Here is a 25,516-nt window from a genome sequence, read left to right as displayed (position 1 = left end):
TACAGAGGGAAGCTATTTGACCGAGTATCGTGCATGCATCGAGAAAATAAAGCAAACTGAATGGGGAATAAGGAACACGTATTGTACCATTCACGGCCAAAGTCGCGGTGAAACTCGTTCCACCGGCGGCATTGCTGGCCATGCAGGTATATTCCCCGGCGTGACTCGCCGTCACGGCGTCTATCGTCAGCAAACTGACACGCCGGCTGGTCGCGATCGATATATCGGAATAATCGTGGGAGATCGGTTCACCATTGAGAGCCCATTCGATCTGAATCGGAGAATCACCCTTCAACATGGTGCAGGTTGCGGTGACCGTGTCTCCCCAGTTTGCTGGTTTCTCACTGATCACGAACGGAGCTATCTCGGGAGCAACTAAGAGGAATAAAGAATCCTTAATTGTCTAATTGTTTCGTTCTCTATTATCCTCGAGTACCACGACTCGATTACCAATTTATAACCACGTGTAACAGTACCGGTCGGAGATCTGAATTATGGATATCATTCGTTAGAGGATCGATACGTTTCGCTCGAGAGAAATTCCAAGCCTCAACCACCGACACCGACTGGGAGGCAGCGAGGAAACAGTGATGACAGTCAAGGAGTGCAGAAGAGGGAAATGTATCGGAGAACATCTCTGTTGAGGAAAAGTACCATTGACAGCCAGGGTAGCCGAATGACTGGTCGCTCCAGCTTTGTTGGACGCCGAACACGTGTACTCTCCCGCGTGTCTCGCGGCCACGGACTCGATGCTGAGGATGCTATTCTTTCGCGTGGTTGCCAGAATGTTAATATCCGAACGATCACGGCCGATTGGTTCGCCGTTCAGAGCCCACGTGATCTCGATTGGTAAATCACCCTTGAGGATGGCGCACACCACGGAAATCGAGTCGCCCCAATTCGCCGGCTCCTCGGTGATTACGAACGGAGCTATCTGCGGTGCGACTGTAACCGAGTACTTTGCCAGTTTCCGTGGTTCGTGAGAAAACGAACGTTGCTGCAATGAGTTCACGCGACCCCTTCGATCGCTCGCCACGATACGAGATAGCGGAAGCGGTACGTGGGATTGCGATGAACGAGAGGATTAAAAGGGAATGAAGATCAAGGTTTCTCTATATCTGTTTCGGGTGTGTCTACTGTAGGTACCATTCACTGTCAATTCCGCCGAATAGCTGGTGGCACCGGCTGCGTTCGAGGCAACGCAGGTATACATTCCCGCGTGACTCGGACTGGCTGAATCTATGGACAGCAGGCTGTTCCTTTTCGTGGTAGTGACTGATATCCGATGACTCTCGTCGATGGGCATACCGTTCAACGCCCAGCTGATCTCGAGCGGGGAATCCCCGTTGACTACGGTGCAGACACCCGATACGGAATCGCCCCAATTCACAGCCTTGTCGGCCATTTCGAACGGGGCAATGCGTGGCGGTACTGTCGACGTGATAACAACGCTAGATGGATAGGTCGAACGTATCGATGTACACGTATCGTTCGATGGAAAAAAAAATACGCGACCGTCGTTAACATGGATATACGACGAGATAATTATCGAACTCCTTAAAGAACTTTTCACGACACGAGGAAAGAACCGTAAGATGTTGACACGAAGAATTTGTCTCTCGACGTTCACCTCCATCCTCAGTGGCACCTACGAGATCGATGACGCATACCCCCGGTGTAGTACACGGCCGACCAATCACCCAATCGGTTCACCCAATCGTCCTAAATTCATCAAAGCGTACCGTTCACTGACAGAACCGACGTGTGCGTAGCGGATCCGGCTGCGTTGATCGCGGTGCACGAGTAGTCGCCCGCATGTCTTGCGGCTACCGAGTCTATCGTCAGGGTGCTGATCCGTTTACTACTTCTGGTCACGACGATGTCAGGAATGTCGTAACTGTGGTCACCGGACACGCGTCCGACATCGATAGACCTACCGTTCAGTGACCACACGATCTTCACCGGCAAATCGCCTTTGATCACGGCGCACTGAACGGTGGCCATATCTCCCGCGTTGGCAGCCTCGTCACCGAACGTGAACGGCGCTAACTGCGGTCCTACTGCAAGTTACAAACAACCTTTGAATCACGCGTAGGAGCTTCCGGAGCAGGACACAGGTTCGGAGTTTTTACATCCCGGTTGATCGAAGCGCGAAAACAATCGCGTACCACGAACGACGCGTTGGGGCTGTCGTTTCGATCGAGGACGACGGTGCGTAGACTAGAACGGCTACTAGGTGTTCGAGGAGATTCAAAGGAGGTGGATAGAAAACGGTAGACAAAACTGTAAAAAAGCAATACGAAAACAAGTAAAAGAAACATGGACCATCGTCTCGCTGTATCTGCGGGATGGGCCGTGTCCTTACCTGCCGTCGTCTCTGACGATAATCTTACCTTGCCTTCGTACGCGAGGATCGAGACATTCGTTCGCACATCGTTCGATCATCGGCACGACGACGGCAGTGATCTTCTGATAAACATTATTACACTATGAAGATTACTGCGGAAAACAAGAAGTTACGAGAGAAGATACTGAGAGTGTACAAAGCTATTGAAAAACGCGCCGACCGATTATTCGAGGCAAACGTTGCAGTAAAAATATAATTAAAACGAGAGAAGAAATTAGCGGCAAAGTTCGTAGAACGATCAACGTTTTAAACGTAAAAGTTCGTCCGGAGAAAGTGGAGCGTACTTTAAAAAAGAACGACCCACATTGGTCGAAACTTTCCTCGCTATATATCCGCGGTACCGATCGATCTCCCCTTGAATGGTCGGCGCGCCCTTTAATAGGCCGTTTATAGTCGCAAAGTTAATAAATTCGTATAGTCGAGGGGGATACCGTTGACCGAGAGCACGGCGGTGTGACTGTCGGATCCGGCGGCATTAGACGCGATGCACTTGTATCTTCCAGCATGCCTCGCCGCCACACTGTCGATGCTCAAGAAGCTGACCCTCTTATTAAATATGATATTAATGTCCGGCCTGCTCGAGTCTATCGGGCTGTCGTCGAACGTCCACGTCAAATTCACCGGGAAGTCGCCTTTGACGATCGTGCAAGAGATCGACAGCATCTCGCCGGAGTTGAGCGGATCGTCGCCGAAAGAGAACTGGAGGATCTGTGGCGCGACTGCGTGAGCGACACGGCAGCATGGACGAAAGGTAGAGGCGTGAGAAACAAACAGAGTCAGAATGGGTTCGAAGAGGGACGCGTTCTCTGGATGCCGCCTACGAGACGAACATTGCATCCCCCTAACGGGAAGCTCCGCTCGCAGCCGCGTATTTACAGATCCGAGCGTCGATCGTACGAAAGGATGTGAGAAAGGACGGTTAACGGTTATAAGCGGAGAAGGATAGACGGAAGCAGAAGAACGAATGCCTTAGTAGGAAGAAAAGAAGACGATGACAACGAAGGAACGCAAAGATGTGTTCGGTTACGTGCGAAGGGGTCGTACACATGTACCGTTTACAGTTAGCTGAGACGAGTGTGTGGTAGCGCCAGCGCGATTCGACGCGGAACAAGTATATTCTCCAGCGTGTCTTGCCGCGACCGACTCGATAGTTAGGACGCTGTTTTTCTTGTTCGTACTCCCTATGACGACGTCGGATCCGTGGTGGCTGTCGATCGGAGTCCCGTTAAACGCCCAAGATATCTCGAGAGGCTGATCGCCCTTCGCCACGGAGCATGTCACGGAGACTAATTCGCCCCAGCTGGCGGGCTCGTCGCCGAATGCAAAGGGTAGTATCAGCGGGGCAACTGGAAAACATGACTAGAAGAGTCGAAGCGAGGAGGAACGAGTGTCGATTCGCGCGTAACGCTTCTACCATCGATCCTAGTTGTTTAAACGACGCAACGCGACGTTAGGGTTGGTATGGCGGTGGAGTTAACGCTGACACGCAATGGGAGAAAGGTTTCTCATGACGGAAACTGGGTGTAAGATGGAAAAATGCGAGGAGTAGTCTGTCACAGTGAAAGCATAGCTCGCAAGAATACAGAGAAAGGGAAAAGGGTGGCAAGGGTTGAAGTGGAAATCGTACCGTTCACCGTTAAGGTTGCCGATCGACTGACGGAACCGGCGAGATTCGATGCCGAGCAGGCGTACTCTCCGGCGTGTCTTGCAGAGACGCCGTCGATGATAAGGGTGCTCAGGTGTTTGCTGATTCTTGTGATAGTGATACTAGCGTCTTTCGACGTGTCGATCGGCACGCCGTTGAACGCCCACGATATATCCATGGGCATATCGCCCTTCAAGATCGAGCAAGGTACGGACACGGAGTCTCCCGAGTTGGCGACCTCGGCATTGAAAGCGATCGGTAGAAGCTGCGGGCCAACTGAAGTCATCGTACAATTAGAATCGCGTCTCATCGCATGCACACAGTCCTATGGATCTGATTGCGGCGCAATGATCGTCGTCCGTATCGTGAAACAACGATAGCGTTCTAGGTCTCTCGAAAGCGAACGTTTCAGTCAGAGGAGATCGTTGGAATTCTCAATGCAGGAGATCACAGGCCAGGATACAAAGAGGGACTTCGCTACGGTGCGTTTTGCCAGGATTGTGCAGAAAACGAACGAAACGAAAGAAGAAGAAAAAATAAACACGAGAAAGTGTATCATATTTCTCTAGGAACGGATGATAGTCCCGAACCATTGACGGTGAGTGTGGTCGAATGGGACACAGTTCCAGCCGCGTTTTCAGCGGTGCAAACGTACTCCCCCGCGTGTCTCGCGGTGATGACTGAGATCATGAGCATGCTAACGCGATCCGCGACCTTCTTCGCAAGTACGCCGGAGGAACCGCCCATCTCTTCTCCGGGATAGCTCCAACGTATGTTCAAAGGCAGGTCACCGGTCGGTACGATACACTGCAGGTTTGCGAATTCTCCAGCGTTCATGGGTAGCTTCGTGAACGAGAACTGCTGTATCGTGGGCGGCACTGAGGGTGGAGGATCGATGTATGGACGTGTAATGACAGGTCGCGAGCGTATGTACGTGATTGTGTACGTGTCGTACGTCACGTGTACTGACGTGTATACGTCGATGAATTGGCTTCGCTTCATGGTTCTTTTAATGTACAAAACGGCAAACAACAAAAATTCGTTTACATGGAAAGCGTAGATCGATCGATAACAAAAGATGGAAAACGATTAGCGTCGACGAAGCCAACCCATTGGCTGTTAATATACGTTCAGAGACACGGTACTCTGTGGAGCAGCGGTTGCTATGCGTGGTGGACGCGCGAAGAGAGAACAATTCTGACAAGAATGCACTAGATTTCTTACGGTCGATCGTTGGCCACCGCCATACCAACTTCCCACATTCCAACGAAAGCGCTCGTGCCTCTTTTCGAGACGTTCCCATTTTACGTGCGATTAAAGTGTTCGTGAAATCTGCAACGAGGTCGTCGTCCGTGTGCGTGTCCGCGTCCGTGTCCGTATGCGACAATTCTCGAATCGCGATCCACCGGCTTTTTTTCACGGTTCTATGTTACACAGTTCTCACGATTCTCGATTTTCGGCCGAGATACTCGATTGCACCTAATTTAGCCTTTATCGACATCGTCGACAAATGCCAGGATTCGCTGAAAGAGTCGTCATTAGAGTTGTGAGACAACGTCGAACGCTATCGTATCGCTATAGCGTTCGTCGAATCGTCTCTCATCACCTGAAAAGAACGTTTTACGCAGGATCCCGATACGCTTTACCGATTGCTCGCGATTATACAATCTGTTTCTTTACATTAAAAAAAATTTTAAAAAATCTTAATTCGTAATAAACAAAATATTTTATATCGTATATCTTGAAAACGTGTGATCGAAACATTTACTCGTCGTAATATCGCGTCTCTGTTCAAATTTCGAGATTACTCGTATTTCAACTACACGCGATAATCGAAGTTCGCGAAATCGATCCTAAAGACATAAAGAAACTTGGAACTTACCCATAACTTGAACTTCCAATGTTCCCCTTGCGCTGTAGCCTTGAGCGTTGCGTGCAACACAGGTGTAAGTAGCCTGATCGCTCATTCTCTCGACGTTCTCAATGATAAGCGTGCCATTAGGGAAGACCTTCTGTTTCCTGTTGATCGGCAAAACTCTGGTGTCTCTCTCCCATACGATGCTTTCGATCGGATATCCGGCTACTGGACAGGTCACGCGAAGAGTTTCACCAGCAACGATAGCCTTTTTGTCCATGTGACGAATGAAGGGCAGACCATAGACATTGAGACGCGCAGAATGTTCAGCGGATCCAACCTGCAATCACCAAATTATCCCATCATTACCATCCTTCGTTCTCCTTTATTTCTTCAAAAGGAAGAAAGTGACTCTTCTTACCTTTGAAGCGGCAATGCATTTGTAGAGTCCACCGTCGTTTGTATGAATGCTGGAGATGTTCAAATGAGAAACCACGTCGCCGTTCACCGTAACGTATTGCCCTACTTGAAGCCTTTCAGTGTTGGATAGTCGTTTGCCATCGAGTTCCCAGGTGATCTCAGGAGTTGGGTTTCCGCTGGCGACACACTTGAGGAACATGCTGGGTCCAGGTTGAAGAGTCTCCTCGGCGAAGGCCTGGCGAATCTGCGGGGGTTCGACTGTGGATGTAAAAACATTTGCAATCAAAACGGCCTCTTAAAAATGTGAACTACGAGCCATAGACTCGAATTCCTTAGAACCAAAACTCACATCGTCCACCAAGTTTCAGTTCAGCGGTTGCCTGGGCGCTTTCTTGATCGTTTCTAACAAAACACTGGTACATTCCCTTATCTTCCTTCTTGACGCTGTCGATTCTGAGCACGGGTTCTTCCAGTCCAAGGGGTTTGCCATCCTTCAGCCAGGAGATGGTCTTGATCGGATTTCCTCTGACGTTGCACGTGAAAGTAGCTGGTCTTCCAAAGTCGATAGTCTGTGTGTTAGGTTCGATTTCCGCTGCCAGTGGTGCTGTTACAGTCAACACGGTCTCCACGCTTTCACCGCCGACGGAGTTGTTCACGATGCACAGATATTTGCCAGAATCTTCGACGCGAGCCTCACGAATGATCAGTGTTCCGCTAACTTGACGAACGCGCTCATTGAGTTGGACAGGTTGACGACGAGAGGAGCCTTCGATGAACTTGTACCATCTGAAACGACAGGATGAAAGGGGATTGTTTTCGCAAGTCGGCTGCTGGAACGAGGCGCTTTCGTGGCGGATCGATTCTCATACAAAATGAAAGAGATGAAACGAAGCCAATGGAAACATTTTGCCGGTTCAAAGGTCGAAACGTTCGATCCGTGTGAATGGGAAGAAACGCGATCGCGTGATATTGGCGGAGAGAATGCATACCAGCGAAGATCGACACGAGGTACGACCAGGTCGATACGCGACGTTTCTGTTCGCTTCGTTCCATGCTGCTTTTATTTTCCATTTTCCATATAGGCAGGGCTTTGGGCGTCTCTGGGCGCGGGCTTCTGTCTCTACTGATGGCTCATTAGCGCGTGTCTCGCTACGACACGAGTACGCAAACTTAATGAAAAAGAGAGCTTCAACAACAGCTGGAGCGTAAATAGCGGTCGTAAAGCAGAGCAGGTTGGGAAACGGAGGGAATGAAGGCTGGCAGCGACAACTTCGTTACGGCCGAAAAACAAAAAATGCGCAAGAGAAGCATCGGTTTCGTAGCCCGTACACACACGCCGAGACCTCAGAGCCGAAATGTATATCGTATGCCTAAGGGAGAAAGTGAGAAGGCGATCGCCGTGGAGTCAAGAACGTAACTGGGACACGCTGTGTGCGTCGTCCTTACTCTCGATCTTCGCCACGTGTTGACTGACAATTTACGATCACCGGAATGGATTAGAGGCGAAAGAACTTAACAACGGAAAGAAACGGACGACCGGGTTAAAATTAAGAAAAATCTACTCCAAGATCGGGATGGATCGTGTTAAAAACTGCTTAACGAAATTAAAATAAGCTTCCACACCACTCGTGTGTGAATAATGTACAGCGAATCACGGGAGACTTGTTCCCGTAAACGTAGGAATTGGATCTGGAACGATATTAGGAAGACGAACAAGAAAGAGGTTCAGGAAGGCGGTGACAATTGAGCGACACGACGTGTGACAATTGTGCAAGTGGACAACGCGCGAGACATACTACACGAATCATGACGCGCAATCCTGGCAAGTGAGAGAAAGAGAGGGTGTGGGGCAGTGAAATACACGAACGGATGAACGGAAGCACGAAGGTGGCGAGGACTTACCAGCCAGATATCGTGGGACTTATTGGAGGTGTGCAGGTGCTGGGCAACATTGTTCGCCCCATTGATCGGGTGACACCCTCTCGGACCACCCGGATCAGCACCGAGGTTACCGAAGGAGAAGAGGGCCCGCATCCTTTTCAGAGTCGCGCTTCCGTCACCTATCTCGTGGGGTTGCGCCACGGGGTTCCAGTTGGCACTGAAAACCAACATGTCCGATTGGCCCCGGATACGGGATACACAATTTTCGTTTCTTTCTTTTTTTCTTTCTTCCTTCTTAACGAAGATTTATCGTCGATTTTCCCTGTTTTTTTCGCTTTGTAACTATCTAAGAAACACGATCACGTTCAGCTTAAATCGAGAACAAAATGCAAGATGCGTTAAAGTTGAACGAGACGAGTTGTGGCGCGAGCAAATCACGACTAAAGAAATCGGTCTCTTACAATAACAAAAATCGCCCTATAATCATCCTTCTTCTCTATTCTAAGCTCGTCTGCCGTTCCTATATAGATAGTTTACGAGAGTGGCCGGCGTTGGGATCTTGGATCATCGCTATGCACGCTTTGCCCACTCACTTTTTCCCTTGCTTTTCCCTTTTCGTTCTCTCTTTGCTTTGTTCTTTGTTCGTATTTTCTTTTTTTTTTTTTTATTCTCACTCGAGGCTACCTTTGTTTTCGTTCCCCTTATCTCTTATGCTTTACGGCAATTCGTGTCTGCCTCTTGTGTCTTATTTGTCTCTTATACTTCGCCTCTCTCGTTCTGCCTCTGTCGAACGTCCGACTTCTTGGATTTTTGCGGTACCGCCACCCGACACGGGGTAGAGGGTAAGGATGGAACGCTTCGAAAATAGGATCCGTGCTCTGCGGAGCAAGACCAAACGACCAAACAAAAGAAAAAAAAGAGAAGCTATACGGAATTGTGTGTACCTAGAGATCGGGGCAGGAAAGCCTTGTGCCGCACACGCCAGCGCCAGAGACTCGCCCTCTACCCCGCGGTACTTATTAAGGCCGTCTCCAGTCCCTTTTGGGGCAGTACGACCGGACGGTTCTGGAAGGATATCATTCATTGCCCAGAATAACTAAGTCGTCCTCATTCGTTTCATTCTTTGCTACATTTATTCGTAATTAGATTCGTTTCTTTTAATTCGTCGATCGTTACAAAGAGACTCTGCGAGAAAGAGGCTCTTAGTGCATATCGATTCTCTTAGTGGAACTTGCGATCAACTGGGTACTCCTATTACCATTCAGTTAATGCTCCGATCGATTGGTACACACACGTGAGACCCCCTTCTCGCGAAGAATTAAACACGCACATTACGTACCTCGTCCTTCTCCCCAGCGGTTAGTATCTTGAGTAGACTATGCTTAAACGTTCCATGCTACTTACCTTGAGAACAAGCTCCTTGACCGGGTAGCATGCCTCGCGAAACGCACAGACATCAACTGACTCGACTCATCGACGACGACGACGACAACTTTGGAAACCAGCGGGGGGGAACGATAGGGAAACCGCGAGATAATCGGTGGTGTCTACCTTGTCAAAGGTTCAGGAAATCCCTGCAGCGCGTGAGTCAACGCGATATCCTGATCCCTAGCAGCCAAAACCACTTCCCTTTCGACTTTCTTGCCCGAAAAACGCGGAGCTATCTTGGTTGTGCCCTCTGAAACGCGATCGTAACGTGTTCCCGAGAACGAAAGAGGAGTACCTTGTCACTGGGACAGGAAATCCCTGAGTCGAGCAGTCCAGAGCCACCACCAATGTCCTTGGAACGTCGACGAGCTTGCCACCCTCGTAACGTTCACCGGCTATACGCGGCGCGACGTTACCTGTCGGCTCTGTAAGCGGCAAGAGAACGCGACTAATTCGGCGCGTGGCTCGCGATTCTCATCTTCGACCACGCGAAACGATGCGAGGAAACGATGGAGAAAAAAGGCTGAGTACCCGAGCAGGATCGCCACCGCCTGGAGCGAGCTCGAGGCCCCTCGTTTACGTTCATACACGTGACCGTACCTGAACGTGGGGGCTGGAAAACCTTGAACAGGACACGGCAGACCCACCGTTCGATCGACTAGGATGTCCCACTTCAGCCCAGTCACTTCCTTGTCCCGTACGTTTGGGCGCACACTACCCCGTGGCTCTGTAATAATTGGGTACGGGGATATGTCGCTTGTCGTCGTTGTCGGACGCGTCATCGATGCACGGCACGTGATCATGTCCCAAAGAATACGATGGACGTGAAGATAAAGACCGATCGACAAAGGCTAGGACGGAATACGAAGAAGTACCGAACGACGTTGCTCACCTGTACAAAGGCGGAGGACTGGCCTGAGCCTCGCACAGTAACGTCAAAGCTTGGCCCTGGACTTTTGCCAATCCGTCGAATTTCGATCTAGGCGGCAATCGAGGAGGACTACTTCCGACCGGCTCTAGAAAGCAAAACGAGCAAAACATTCAACGCCACCGGATCAATCTATATCTTCACGTTTCTCTCGCGTTCCGTAGTCCATCGCCCTAACGAGTCGACCGAAGAAACTGCCAAGAATAATCGCGATCGAAGATTTCCTCACTTTTGCTCGTTCGAGCATACCTGAAGATCGGCAGTGGATGCGCCTGAGCCTGACACAACAGGGCCGTGGCATTTTGCGCCGGCAGAGAGAAGACCGTTATCTTAGCTGTGGGTGGCACTTTGGGCGCAGCGCCGCTCACAGGCTCTGAATGTAGAGAAACGATATCTCTTAAGAGATCGTCGATAAATACCTATAAGCTGGAAGAGGGTGACCCTGCGCCGGGCAAAGCATCGTTACTGGCGTGGCCACGTAACTGGCGAGAACGTCGTACTTGGCAGTGGACGCGACTCTGGGTTTGGCACCGTTTGCAGGCTCTACACAAGCGCCAAATTAAGAGAACCGGTGAATGGACAAACGAAGATTAGTTCACTGACCTAAACGTGGGAGCAGGGAATGCCTGGGCGTCGCATAGTAAACTGAGCTCAGCACCATTCGCCATCTCGAACGAGTCGGATTTTGCTGATTTCGGGAATTTTGGTGACACCCGACCTGCCGGCTCTAACGTTCATAAAACGTAACAAACGACATTTCTTTATTAACGCTCAAAATGCTCGCCCCGCGTGAACGTGCCACCGCGCCGCCTCATACTCGCGAAACGCGAAAGGATCAAGAAGAGAAAAGATAAAAGCAAGCAAAAGATTACCTGTGAGTCGGAGGTGGCGATGCCTGAGCGGAACACGTGAGCGCGACCGAGGATTTCGCGGCTCTGACATAGGTGACGCTTTTCGCGTCGCTTTGAAAGGCTGGCGCCTTGGATCCCACGGGCTCTAGATCAAATAAACGCGAGACAAAGAGGTCTAACTGGAGCGGAGCTGTCATTTACCTGAACGACGGAACTGGGAACCCTTGTGCGGGACAAAGCAATGTCGACGAGCTTCCAGCGGCGCGGATGAACGAATTCACGCGATCGTCGCTCGAGAATTTCGGCCCCTTCGCTCCCATCGGCTCTGGCAATATAACAATCGTGCAGGTTGTCAGCTTCGAAGAGCTCGTGTCGACGAAAGCCAAAAAAGAAGAGGACGTCTACCGCTCGGGAGCGACGTTCCTCCGCATTCAGAGATTTTTGTTTATTCGATAGGCAAAATGGAATTACGAAAACGATCGATAAGAAGGACGAGCTGCTATGTGACTCGAGTACCTGAACGCTGGTACCGGGTGACCCTGCGCTTGGCACTGCACCGCGAATCCCGATGAGGTTTTGGTCTTCTGCCATCGTTTTGCGTCTCCGCTTACGGATGGTGCCTTGCTTTGCACCGGTTCTTCGCCAGGAAAAAACGAAACGCGTGAAAAGGAACGCAAACAAACTGGTCGTAAAATTTAAACCAACATCTCGTTAGTTCGCGATTTACCTGAACGATGGAACAGGGTAAGCCTGCCCTTGGCAGAGGATCACGATGTGCATACCCATGTGCCTCTCCATGAGACTTCCCTTTTCCCCGAGAATCGACGGTGCTTTGCTACCAACCGGTTCTATCGGGAACACAAACGAGCCATTCGTCAACTAACGATCGAACGATTTACCTATAGTTGGGTACAGGATATCCCTGTGCGGGGCACGTCAACACCACGCTGAATAACGTACTGGTCTCTTTCCAACCGCGTTTCATCTCGCCGATCAAAGCGGGAGCTTTGCTGCCAATGGGCTCTGACGACACAAAAATTGTGCGAGGTTTCCAAAGTATGAAACGATGCGTGCGTTAACGAAGGTTTACCTAAAACTGGGCACGGGATAAGCCTGCGCCGGGCAGAACAAAACGACCGTCGACTCGTAGGCCTTTTCTTTCCAGCCGCCCTTCAAGTCACCCGTCAACGCTGGCGCTTTGCTTCCCACTGGCTCTGTTTATACAGAGCAGTTCGAAAATATTCGATTAACGAGTGTTTACCTAAAACTGGGCACGGGATGCCCCTGAGCCGGGCACGACAGAACGGCGCTGGACTTCGCTCTCTTCTTCAGCCAACCACCCCTTAACTCGCTCGTAAACGCCGGAGCCTTCGTCCCGATCGGTTCTACGAATTTCATGTATATGTACATGCAGTCAAGAAACGCGTGCGATCGACAAGTTGCATTAACATGTTAGTAAGAACGTTCGTTCAAGTGAAGAATGAATACGGTATGAAGAAGAGTGTTTGATTTAGTCACGACATTCAGTGCGATTGATTAACTATAGAAGACGCGTAGGACAGATGTTAGAATATCACGTGTACATTTTATTTTCGTAAGAATTATAAATTTACCTAAATGAAGGCACGGGATAGCCCTGCGCTGGACAGAATATCACGACACTCGTCTTCGTCTCGACTTCTAACATTATTCCTTTAACGATCCCCATCAACGCCGGCGCTTTGCTCCCGACTGGTTCTAATTAGATGCAAAAGAAGGAAGCCGTGAGCAAGATAATGCTTGCCAACAACTGGCGCAACATTCATTGTACGGTTACGTAATTGGTCTGATGGTACAGGGGGGCCCTGATTAAAAAGGATCAAAGAATCACAGTGCAGCAAGAGGCATCCACGGAGAAAGTAACCGACGAAACTAATCCGGTCCGAACCTGCAACGCTTTCTCTTCACGGTCTTCGATCGATCTTACCGCGCTCGGCTAACAACCGACCAGTTTCCTTTCTTTCTTTCGGGTTAATTAATACAAAGAGCTTTACCTAAAGGAGGGGACGGGGTATCCCTGCGCGGGACATGGCAGCACGGTGCTGGATCCAGCTCCTTTTTCCAGCCAAACGCCCTTCACATCCCCCGTGAACGCCGGTGCTTTGCTGCCGACCGGTTCTGACAATGCACACGCGATGAGCGAGGCAGAATTAATTGTTCCACTTTGAATGTCAGAAAAGGGGAGCCCGATGCCGGACAAGTACGGGATGAGGGCAAACGAAAAGAAGGCCAAGGCAACGTAATAGAAACAATCTGGTCCACTAAGTGCTCTTCAGTTTTCACAAACGATTGCCAAATAATGCCGCGCTCGTCCCATGAAATCGACGCGAAGGTCTTTCGCGTTTAAATGAACAACTCTTTTAATTAAAACGTCACTCTGGCTGCGGTAGAGTATGCTCGATGCATGTAAATTAGGAATACTTTAAGGAGGAATCAGTTACCTAAAGGATGGCACAGGGTACCCTTGCGCGGGACAGAAGAGAACGACATCGGTGTCCGCTGGATTCTCCATCCATACGCCCTTTACCGTTCCCGTGAATGCTGGCGCTTTGCTGCCAACTGGTTCTAACGAATTACACAGAGATACAGGGCCATGCTGTCAGCTCTTTGACTAACACTCAATGATTAATTCAAGAAGTATACCTATAGGATGGAACTGGGAACCCCTGAGCGGGACAAAATAGTGTGAGATCTTGACCGGTGACACGATCGTACCAGGATAGCTTCGCGTCATTCGAGAACTTTGGCTTCTTCGTAGCGACCGGCTCTGTCGGGATTAGGAAAAGCTCGTATGAAGACTGCCTTCGAGTCTACCAGACTAACTACTTTAACAAACTAACCGTATCGAAATGTCTTTGTGTTTGAAGTAATCAACGTGCGCTCTCGCTGCATTACGAAGACCAACGCACGTAGAAATACTTGAAGAAAGAATCATTTACCTAAATGATGGCACAGGGTATCCTTGCGCGGGACAGAAGAACACGACACTGGTGTCCGCTTTAATCTCCATGTATCCACCCCTTAAAATGCCCGTGATCGCTGGCGCTTTGCTGCCGACTGGTTCTAACGAATTACACGAAGACACAGGGCCATGCCGTGAGCTCTTTGACTAACAACCAATGATTAATTTAAGAAGTATACCTATAGGATGGAACTGGGAACCCCTGAGCAGGACAAAATAGCGTGAGATCTTGACCGACGACGCGATCGTACCAGGACTTCTTCGCGTCGCTCGAAAACTTTGGCTTCTTCGTGGCGACCGGCTCTGTCAGGATTAGGAAAAGCTCGCATGAAGACCGCCTTCGAATCGACCAGATTATTTTACCTATTCGTACGTTGCGCAAGTTCTACGGATTTAAATGAATACGAAGCTCGTTTAATTAAAGCGTTATCTTATACTTCCGCTACCAATGGAATAATCGGAGCACGTAGGACACGATCAGGAATATTTTATGGAAGAATCAGTTACCTAAATGATGGCACAGGGTACCCTTGCGCGGGACAGAAGAGTACGACACTGGCATCTCCTTTAGCCTCCATCCATCCTCCCTTCAATGTGCCCGTGAACGCTGGCGCTTTGCTGCCAACTGGTTCTAATCATACAAATACATAGGGCCATGCTGTGAGCTGGACGCTCTTTGACTAACACTCGCCGATTAATTTGAAAGGTATACCTATGAGATGGAACTGGGAACCCCTGAGCAGGACAGAGCAGAGTGAGATCTTGATCACTGGGACGATCGTACGAAGATAATTTCGTGTCACTCGAGAACTTTGGCTTCTTCGTGGCGACCGGCTCTGTCACAGGATTAGCAAAAGCTGGACTGAAGACCGCCTTCGAACCGACCAGACTAACTATTTTACCTAACTATCTCGGATTACCGAACACGATACTCTAGAGGGAGCAATGCCTGCACCTGACCGTCGTCACTTAATGGACTTACAAAATCATCGTCCCGCGAATAACTAGAAATGTTCGGCAAATTGTTAAGCAACGCGCGATCTCATTCTTTAGCGCAGCTTTGCGAAATGACTAGATATCACGGGACGACGACTCGGCCTAGCGCGATAGTCGATGCCTTTCAATGGGTAATTTAGTACCTGGTTACGGGAACAGGATGCCCCTGGGCGTTACACGGCATGCTCATTTCCGAGCCCTCTTTACGAAGGAAGAAGAACGATTTAACGTCCCCCACAAAAGCAGGCGCTTTGATCCCCATCGGCTCTAAGCAAGGGAAACAACGAAGTCACGCGGAATGCCATTAAAATTTCTAGCCGGTGTAGCCTGAGTCCGCCGGACAGGGTTCCCCTTTTTTTCTCATCGACTACGTCGCCAACGGTCCTACGCTTCTCGCGCTACCTTGTGAGAGAGAAGAAAGCAAAAACGCGCGTTCTTTCCATGTCCATGTCATCCAGTTTCGTACCTATAGACAGGAGTTGGATGGCCTTGAGCATTGCACGGAAGACTAATATCCGTGTTTATTCGACGTCCCAACAAGGAGAGTTTTGGATCTCCGGCAAAGGTTGGCGCTTTGCTTCCGACAGGCTCTAAACAACATTGACGCTTGATTATTCTAGCATACACAGTTCTAGTTCGTCGATACCGAACACCGATAGAACGTAGCCGAGCAACAGTACCCGATAACTAATTCAGCTAACCGTTCAACGGTTTTCACGGCTGGAATTTAATCGATATGCCGAACCAAGTTGAATTCTTTACCTAGTAGTGGGCACAGGGCTTCCCTGCGCGGCACAAAAAATGGAGATTGGTTGACCCTCGTATCGTCTGATCGTACGGCTCAAATCGTCCGACGTTAATCGCGGGGACCTTGCTGCAACCGGTTCTGAAATCGATTGTTTCACATCGCATTCGATCCAGCTGATTTCTCGACTGGCGCGACAGATTTACCTGGTTGTTGGCACTGGGAATCCCTGAGCGCTGCACGCGAGCACCACGCTCGTGCCCTTGCGCCTCGCGTATTTACTCAGACTATCATCGCTGGAGAAGATCGGCGACTTGAATCCAACCGGTTCTACGAAACACACAGCGCTCTCCAATCTTTGCTTTTCATTGTAAGCTATTTTCTCGATAGCGTTTTATAGGAGCAAGAATATTTTCCAAACGTTCGAAGAAGGTGATGGTGATAAATTACCTGGTGGTTGGCACGGGGAATCCCTGAGCACTGCACGCGAGAACCACGCTCATGCCCTGTCGCCTCGCATACGCGCTAAGACTGAGATCGTTGGAGAAGATCGGCGACTTGAATCCGACCGGTTCTACGAAAAACACGGAAAGAATATTCCCGACGACGAGCAAAGAACAAAGTGACGAGCTCGACGCGCTAAACGTAGGAAGCGAGTCGACGAACGATCGCGATTAAAATACGCTGTATTTGATCGTATTTTAAGAGGCATAAACGCGTTAAACAAAGCGTGCGATATTGCCGAGCGACACGCGAGATTACCTGGTGGTTGGCACGGGGAATCCCTGAGCGTTGCACGCGAGCACCACGTTTATACCCTTGCGCCTCGCGTATTTACTAAAGCTATTGTCGGTGGAGAAAATGGGCGACTTGAGTCCAACAGGTTCTGGGGAAAATATCGTGACAACGGGAATTACGTTTCCGATATATAAAACGACTCTGGAAAGCGACGACACAAAGCCGGCGACAGTGTGAAATTAGAATTAACGAACAAGCCGTGGCGAAAGCCAAACGCGAGTCATTCGAAACCGACGTCGCGTCGGAACCATTGGGAAATTGTATCGACCGCGGGTTCGCGCGACCGTGCGCTCGCGATTATATATCGTCTCACCTCGAAAGTGGAACAGGGTAACCTTGCACCGGACACGTCAAACACACCGCATCGCTGGTTCTCCCTTCCATAAACTCGACTTTACGAACGTACGGTAGTTTTGGCTTTACGCTGGAGGTAGGCTCTGAGAATCATACGAAAATCCATTTATGCTCGAGAATTCTTACTGACCGTGTGATGGGGACAGGGAATCCTTGTGCAGGACAAGTCATCGACACCGCGTTGGTAGTCGCCGTTGGTCTCACAACCTTTATGTCGGCGTTCGTGAATTTTGGTTTCGCACTGGATACCGGTTCTGACCAAAAGAGCGGTTAGCTGTATACGGATGAACGACAGGTGGTTCGATTCCCTGACACTGAGACTGGGTATCCCCTCGGCTCGAGTAAAAGACAAACAGAAATCTATCCGGTGAACGTTTACGAGCTATCATCTGTCTTCTCGCGTTCAATCTTCACTCGATTCTTCGATAGGAGACAGAGTATTTGTCCTATTTACGATAGAAACGTACACTGAAGTCGATGCTTCGACCAGATGAAAGCGCAACTTTACGCGTACCTGAAGACCGGAACGGGGAACGCCTGTGCCGGACAGGGCAAAGTCAAAGGCAGCTCGCGTCGCACCGTGTAGGTGGTATATGTGCGCGAATTCTCCGTCATCGGAAATTTCGGCTTCGTGCTGGCCACCGGCTCTACGGGAAGAAACGAATCACCGACCGCTCTTTGCCACTGGGACAGGGTCCTGACAACCATCGCGCTAATTGTTCCTGGTAATTGACTGGCACATTCAGCCAGTTGAATCGCGATATCATCGAATCCACGGAAAAGAACGAGCAAGCGAAAGGCGATATCGATTAAACTATTCACGTGACGGAAGAACCGCTCTACTGTGAGACAAAGAGTGCTCATTGGCTGCTCGTTGTTTTCAAGGAGGACTAGTTGTTCTAGCTTTACCTGCCGTCGCGAGGATCGCTTCGAACGTTGTGAAAAAACAAACCACGAGTTTCTCGTACGTTTTACCTGAATGCTGGCACTGGGAATCCTTGAACGGGACACAGTAAGGTGGCAATGGTACCCAGCATCGTGCTAGGGTTCGTCGATTTCACGTCCAGGGCGGTTAATTTAGGTTTCGAGCTCGATAGCGGTTCTGCGGATCACACGAGAAACGAGCCGATCTTTAGAGTGCGACGATGAGTCCCTACGCTTCTTCTTCGTGGACTTACTTGAGGACTGGGACAGGATACGCCTGAGCGGGACACTGCAACGTTACGCTCTGGGCTTCCAGGATCTCGAACGTTCGGCTCTTGTCGATCATCGAGAACTTTGGCTTCGCGAAACCGACTGGTTCTAGAAAAAGGGACAACCTCTTGGAAAAGTGGTTTAAACTCGAAGTGCGAAGACTTGCTGGATCTTGTTGCTCGGTCGCGAATATCGTTCCAACTTTCTTGTTCTCGTTCTCGAGAGGACATACGCGAAATCCACGGATTCCATTTCGTCAACGTGTCTAATATACTGGGACAGGGTGAGACGGCAGACGGAAGAGAGGAAGAAAACGACGAGACGTCGTCTATTTTTCTTAGTGCCGCGTGGAAGCGTGCACGCTCGACAGATATATCGACCTACCTAAACGTGGCAACTGGAAACGCCTGTGCAGGACAAAGCAACGAAAAGCCTGTGCCTTTCGTTACTCGTAATCCGACGTCGTTCACAGATGGAAACTGTGGCTTGCTGCTCGACGCGGGTTCTAAAAACAGAACGCGAGACCGTGATACGGAGAGGTCGTGTGTAAAGGGGAGGCTATGAAGAGTGTCTTTGAACATGCTGGAATAGGGACTCCCCCTTTTTACTATAGAACAAGCTAGTTCTTTTCACGGACCCACGATCATACGTGCCTTCCTCCCAAAAAAAAGTCGCCGATCTCTGAATAGAACGGACCTACATCTATTGAAACGAATCGAAAGCTTATCAAAGTTACGAGAAGCTCTCATTGTTCTCCGATCGTGAGAACTATTTCGCTGCCTACCTATAGATCGGGACTGGAAATCCTTGAGCTGGACACAAAAGGGTGACGCTTTTTAGCGAAGAGGCGCTGAATCGTTGAAGATCGCTTGGACCAGATAATTGTGGACGCGTGCTTGATGCTGGCTCTGATGGAAAAAGTCAAACGATTCGCGAGATGAGAGCCAAGACAGAGAACAGGGACTGTTACCTGTACGACGGAACGGGAAACCCTTGGGCAGGACACAGCAACGTCATCGCACCACCGAGAGCCATTTTGAACGCTTGCAAGTCCGCCAACGACGAAAATTTTGGTCGTGTGCTGGCAACAGGCTCTAAGGGAGAACCAAGAAAAATATGACGGAGGATACGTCCATACGAACCGGGCAAATGATCGCGTCGTTTATCGCGTTATTCTTCATCTGGATAATTTCTTTGATATCGAGCCGCGCATCGATTCGCGTACGTGTTCAACCGACCGACGCCTTGGAAATTCCAAAGTTTCTATACCTGAAGGCTGGAACGGGGAACGCCTGAGCTGGACACATCAAAGTGAGCGGCTGGTCGCAGTGAACTGTGTACGTACGCGAGTTCTCCGTCATCGGGAACTTCGGTTTCGTGCTGGCCACCGGTTCTACGAGAAAACACCTTCGCTACAGACGCGATCGTTGAGTCGATTCTCTTCGTTGCGTGGAACGGCGGGACAGGGCAATCGACCGTCACGCCTGAACTTCGACGTTCTTGATTTCTGTTTCTCTATATAAAACGACATTTACGACGATAGATCTATGAGACAATTCCGCGACCTTATCCCACCTATGCGAAGGAACTGGAAATCCTTGAGCAGGGCACAGGAGAGTCAGAGCGTGTTCGACGGTCGAGACGAATCCACGAGAATTATCCATCGTCGGAAACTTGGGTCGTACGCTCCCCACGGGTTCTGCAATCCCAAGGGAAAGAAGCACGTAACAAACGTTGATAACGCGTCGACGTTTCATGTGCACGGGAACGGGGACAGGGAACCCACCGCATCGGGAAAAACGTACGGATCGTGTTTGTCGAGACGGGAAAAGTTATCGAAAGTAGAAACGGCGTTATAGCCGCGCAGCTGTTGCGCTATAATTTATCGCTGCCCCTTTAATCGTGGATTAACATCGGTTATTTAACACAGCCACTTGTCCTTTGATCTCGACGGAACAAAGATGAAGCGTCCTAGAAACTATTGAATGAGAGAAGCTCTCAGAAACCGGGCAAACCCAGATTCTCCTCGAGCATTTCGCATCTCGAAAACTTAACGACAAGCTCCCTACCTATAAGACGGAAGGGGAAATCCTTGCGCGGGGCAGAAAAGCGGCAAGCTTCCGTTCGTCCTCGTCGTGAGTCCGATTAAGTTGATCGTGCTGGAGAGTTTCGGCCGGGCACTCGCCACGGGCTCTGCGAAATATCGTCGAAAGGAAAAAACACAGCGAAATTTTACCACGCTGCGTCCACGTAGCTCGCGAATCGGTCGCCAACTTACTTGTGTACCGGGACAGGGAACCCTTGGGCGGCACACTGCAACGTCACCGAGCCGTCTTTCATCGTACGGAATCCTCTGGTGTCATCGATCGTCGGAAATTTCGGTCTCACGCTGCCCACCGGCTCTGAATGTTACCATATAGTGTACACGCGGCGTGAACTCGCGCGTGATTTCACGTGGGATCGGGAACCCCTGGGCGGACTTGAACGATCGCGAGAAAAAGACCAGGACCAAGCGAAGTGTGGCACGCCCATTTTTAAAAAAACTTTGTAAACAGTCGGAGAAAGCATGAGATTGAAGAGAAAATAGAGAAGAAAGAACGCCCTGAGAGAAACGAGATTGCTGGATCGATATCTTCTTTCTAAAATAGCAGTTGGCAGTTCAAACTCCTATATGAGAGCTACGACACAATTATTTTAGCGATCGTTTCTCGCGTCTTATCTCCAGCAGTCAACGAGTTCTAGAAATGTTCACTGGGAAAAACTCTCCTCGAACTTGCCACGTTCTTCTATGTTAATTCGAAGGCATACCTATAACTTGGTACCGGAAATCCCTGCGCGGGACAGAGCAGAGGCAGCGTTCCATTGGTGACGACAGTCAGACCGTTTATGTTGCTCACAGATGGAAATTTCGGTCGGACGCTCCCCACCGGTTCTACGTTCGAGTATCCGGGAAAGGTGCGAGAAAGATACAGAACACGATATCGATCGTGACCAGACGAAACTTACTTGAAAACCAGGACAGGATACCCCTGTGCGGGGCAAAGAAGGGTTACAGAGCCGTCGATGGTCGTGCGGAAACTCCTGGAGTCGTCGATGGTCGGGAATTTCGGCCTCACGCTTCCAACTGGCTCTGATTATGCAATTAAACAGCAACATCGCTTTCCAAATATCGATATCGGGCAGGATTAGCGCGACATTTTGCCTTCTTTCTTTTTTAATTGATTGTCTACCTGTTTAAGGGAACGGGGAACCCCTGTGCAGGGCAAATCAAAGCTTGACTTCCGTTCTGCACCGTCCTGAATCCACGTATGTCGTCCGTTGAAGGAATCTTTGGGCGGACACTGCCTACCGGTTCTGAAGGGCACGCGAATAACGATTCAGATAATTTCTCCTGTCTGCACGTGGAACGGGGAACCCCCGAGGGATACACGGTCGTTTCAAAAACCATCCTTTCCTCGTCGACGCGTTAGTAGAAGAGGAATAATCGTTTCAATGGACGAAAAAGCTCCCTATCGAATGTCTAGCTCCGGTAATCGTTCACAGACATTCCGAATAGCCTACTTTTCTCTCGTTTTTTTTTTCCAATATTTCTAGTTTTGCCTACGCAGTTCGAATTCCCTTTTTTTTCGATCATGCTAATGCATGTATCTCGTATCGGTGATCAGAGATATATCGTACCTATAAACCGGTACCGGGAATCCTTGGGCAGGGCAGAGAAGCGGTAAATTGCTTTTCGATTCCGTGGAAAGTCCGTTAATGTTGTCCATCGAAGGAAACTTTGGCCGTACGCTCCCCACGGGTTCTGTTTCACAACGAAAACGCTATGACTGTGTGGAGCCGTCTTTGCGGCGCGTGGGCCCCCCTGCTCGGACCCTTTGTCGTCATTGTGATTCTCGTTACCGCATCTCTTGGCCGTCGTTATTTGCACGGTACACTATGCGACTCAGACTCGATGGAATCGCATTCGTATCGACAGGAGGATTCACCTGCCGTCGTTGACCGATTGCTTTGACAATAGAATAGCTCTGTACCCAACGAAGCTGTGTGTCTGTCAGATTTGCTTCCAAGAAAAAGATAGTTCTTCATACCATATGTTTCAAAAGCGATAGAACACTCGTGACACGAGACGTTACGTACTTACATCGTTCGATACGAACGAACAAAGTGGAGAATGGTGAAAGCTGACAGCTGCATTGAGCATCACATCTATTCCACGTGTTAGCGTCTAGAGCGTTTCATTTCGTGTGAAATATTAGACTTATAGAGTGACGTTTGACTTACCACGCGAGAGCGAAGGACAGAGCCCGGAAATCGCGTGAGGGCGCCGCAAAGCGTCGGAAGAATTTTACGCTGTTTCTTTACTTTTTTTTTTCTCTTTCTTTCTTTTCTTCCGTTCTTTTCAAAATTCATCGAAACCGATCATGCCAAGAGTCAAATTATGGGCGGGCGGTGGCGCGTGCCCGCAGGGGTACCCTGTCCCAGCATTCAGGTTTTCCAACGAGCTTGATCTCGTACGAAATATCAATACGTTCTTTCATCTATTTACATCTATTTTACAACAACAAGATATCTTCAATTTCACCGACCATACGAAACGAACTTTCAAATTTGACTTTACGCTCATTGATAATTCGATCAAGCTGGCTGGCTTAAAAAATAACACGTACATCGACGTGGCTACTTCAGCCGAAGGCAATTGATCTTCCAAGATACTTGGGTATTAAATATATAGATACCCGATTATTTAATCGCACGGTCTGGCTAAACGCTCGGCCTGTTCACTCTGTTTCGGGGAAAATCAATTGCCTCGGTAAACAGTTTCGAACCCAGACAATACTTTCCCGGAACGCCACAGTTCGCGCGATAAAAGAGTAGTTAAAGTCCGACCTGCAACACGAATTCGGTACCGCGTTCGCGGGGACGATTTACATCGCAAAAGAGTCCTCGTTTACATGCTCGCGTTTATCTCGTGTGACGGTCAATTTCTAAACCAAGCAACTGTTGTAAAAAAAAAAAAAAAAAGAAATAGAAAGACAGACGAGAGAGGAAAATCGAAAACGTTCAAATTGTCGTTTAACTTCATCGCGAGAGGAACGACGATTATTCCACTCTTGTACGCGCACGCGATTACCGTCCAGGTTCGAAACTAGAAACACGATTCTGATTTTCACTGTTTTAAAAAACATATACAAGTATTTACACGCTACGCGATAACGTAACTTACGCGTTCATTACGCTTCGAAGAGCATAAAGAAGAAAGGACGATGTAATAAATCAGAATCGTGATTTCAACGAAGTTGAAACTGATCGTTTCTTATGATCGTCACTTACCGGTAATGACGAGACGTCCCTTGGTGGCAGACAATCTTGTTTCTCCGGTGAGTCTATGCTTGGTGCGGCATTGATAGGTCTTGTATCCGTCTTCGGGTCCGACATCGCGAATGTGAAGTTCTCCAGAAGGCAGTACCAGGTATTTTCCATCTGTTCGAGTGACCGAGTCACGAAGCAAAGTAGATAGATTATTTCTCGGCGTTGATTCGTCCGGTGCAACTTTCTAACCAGGGATAATTGACTTATCGGAAAGTACGTTCCGGCCAGTATCGGTTCTATTGGAACAGATTAATCGAACTGGACGACATTTTACGCCCGGTAGTATATAAAGTTCGTACCGATATGGGTCTGGCAATCAGAAATATTCAATTATCCCAACGACCACACGGTACTCGTCGGACACAGACACACACGTAGCAGTGTATATCGACCAGTACAATGCCGTCTTGATTAATACATTGGCCCGCATGCACTCTACTACATTTTGCTACCTTGGCCAAGTTCGTTGAACGTTGAATAGCGACCGACTCTTTATCTATCTCGTGCTTTCACCGTTCGACGAATCGTTGGGCGATTCAAGCCATAGATTCAGGCCCGTTCGTCAAACAACGGACGAGGGAATATCGAGTTTGCATTGTTCCCAGCCCCTGGCATGTCCGTGAAACGTGTTGTAAGAACATGCCGTCAGATTTGTTGATCTACGATATTCCCTTTAATCCGTTTAATCCGGAGAAGCTACCTTTAACTTTATCCATCGGATACAAATAGTAAAATAACACGTTTAAAGCAAGATAAAGAACGTTCAAAGGGATTAAAAATCGAAGCTATTTAAGATATTCAATTCGTAATCTTACACTGTTAAGCTTTGTCGAGTTAAATACCTCGTAAAGAATTACATTCACGTTGCGTTCCTCTCGATGACTTCCGGCTTACAGAATAATCACGAACGAACGAGCCCGATGCATGCAATCGACTACTGTAATACTACAAGCAATAAAAAACCAATAGCCATGTACTCTAGAGTAGTCACACAGGGAAAGGAAGGTTCGTGAGACACAGTGGAGCCGTGAAAAAGAATTTGGAAAATGGAGGGAAGTCTGGGACAGCGCGAGCAGCGGCAGTCAACGTCGTACGAACAGTTCAAGAATAGTTCGGCGTTTACTTTCCGAAACGAGGGGCATCCGGGCTGTCGGACGATTTCATCGTACGTCAAACGCATTTCTGTCGCCGGTTCGTCCTCTAGGACGCGATACAACATTCGAGTGGAGGCCGATAGAACGAACACGTTATCTCTTTCCTTTCTTTTTTCTTTTATTTTTAAGAAAAGACACGACGCTGTTATCGCCACGGAGAAACGATCTCTCTGCCTACTTATTTGTTTGCTCGTGGCGCCACGACGCATCCTGTTTCTTAACTCGTGATCCACCGCAACCTGCAATCGTGGTGGCCGATTTCCGGTCTCGCGATCGCGACGCACAATGCCGATCGTACCTGTTGCGTGTCTCCCTTGGTTGCGTACGAATCGAGCGGTTCCTGCTCCAACAGAACGCAGGATCGCAAAGGACGTCGCTCGTTATTACTCGGCGATCCGGTCGATGCCCCAGGGAATCCTTGAAACGTTGGTTCGTCGCGCCACGGCCGCGTCCTTCGCGCGATTATGAATGGAAACGATCGTACGACCT

The 25,516-nt window shown here is 49.3% G+C and overlaps 1 protein-coding gene across 50 annotated transcripts in view; it reads right to left on the bottom strand.

Moving 5' to 3' along the window:
- The window catches only part of LOC117204124 (Down syndrome cell adhesion molecule-like protein Dscam2), a 57,669-nt gene that overhangs the window by 19,880 nt on the left and 12,273 nt on the right, over positions 1-25,516 (bottom strand). For 4 of the 50 annotated variants that reach the window (XM_033441223.1, XM_033441225.1, XM_033441219.1 and 1 more), the window contains exons 6-11: positions 23,835-23,984; positions 19,474-19,597; positions 6,677-7,113; positions 6,329-6,585; positions 5,935-6,247; positions 1,743-2,060 (exon numbers count right to left, since the gene is read on the bottom strand). In XM_033441223.1, the coding sequence (XP_033297114.1) occupies positions 1,743-2,060; positions 5,935-6,247; positions 6,329-6,585; positions 6,677-7,113; positions 19,474-19,597; positions 23,835-23,984 (1,599 nt within the window). Of the gene's footprint in view, positions 1-1,742; positions 2,061-2,838; positions 3,127-3,459; positions 3,754-4,034; positions 4,329-4,642; positions 4,931-5,934; positions 6,248-6,328; positions 6,586-6,676; positions 7,114-9,152; positions 9,274-10,236; positions 10,364-11,167; positions 11,292-11,436; positions 11,561-11,931; positions 12,053-12,142; positions 12,264-12,314; positions 12,439-12,676; positions 12,801-13,028; positions 13,153-13,448; positions 13,573-17,268; positions 17,393-18,284; positions 18,412-18,887; positions 19,009-19,287; positions 19,412-19,473; positions 19,598-19,772; positions 19,897-20,572; positions 20,697-20,781; positions 20,906-21,509; positions 21,634-22,181; positions 22,306-23,834; positions 23,985-25,516 lie in introns of all 50 variants that reach the window. The other 46 variants (XM_033441239.1, XM_033441226.1, XM_033441204.1 and 43 more) reach the window with 31 other exon arrangements.

This window comes from Bombus bifarius, unplaced genomic scaffold, assembly GCF_011952205.1.
Source record: "Bombus bifarius isolate JDL3187 unplaced genomic scaffold, Bbif_JDL3187 scf7180000007977, whole genome shotgun sequence".
Lineage (NCBI taxonomy): Eukaryota > Metazoa > Arthropoda > Insecta > Hymenoptera > Apidae > Bombus > Bombus bifarius.
This window is presented reverse-complemented; position numbering and strand designations above follow the sequence as displayed.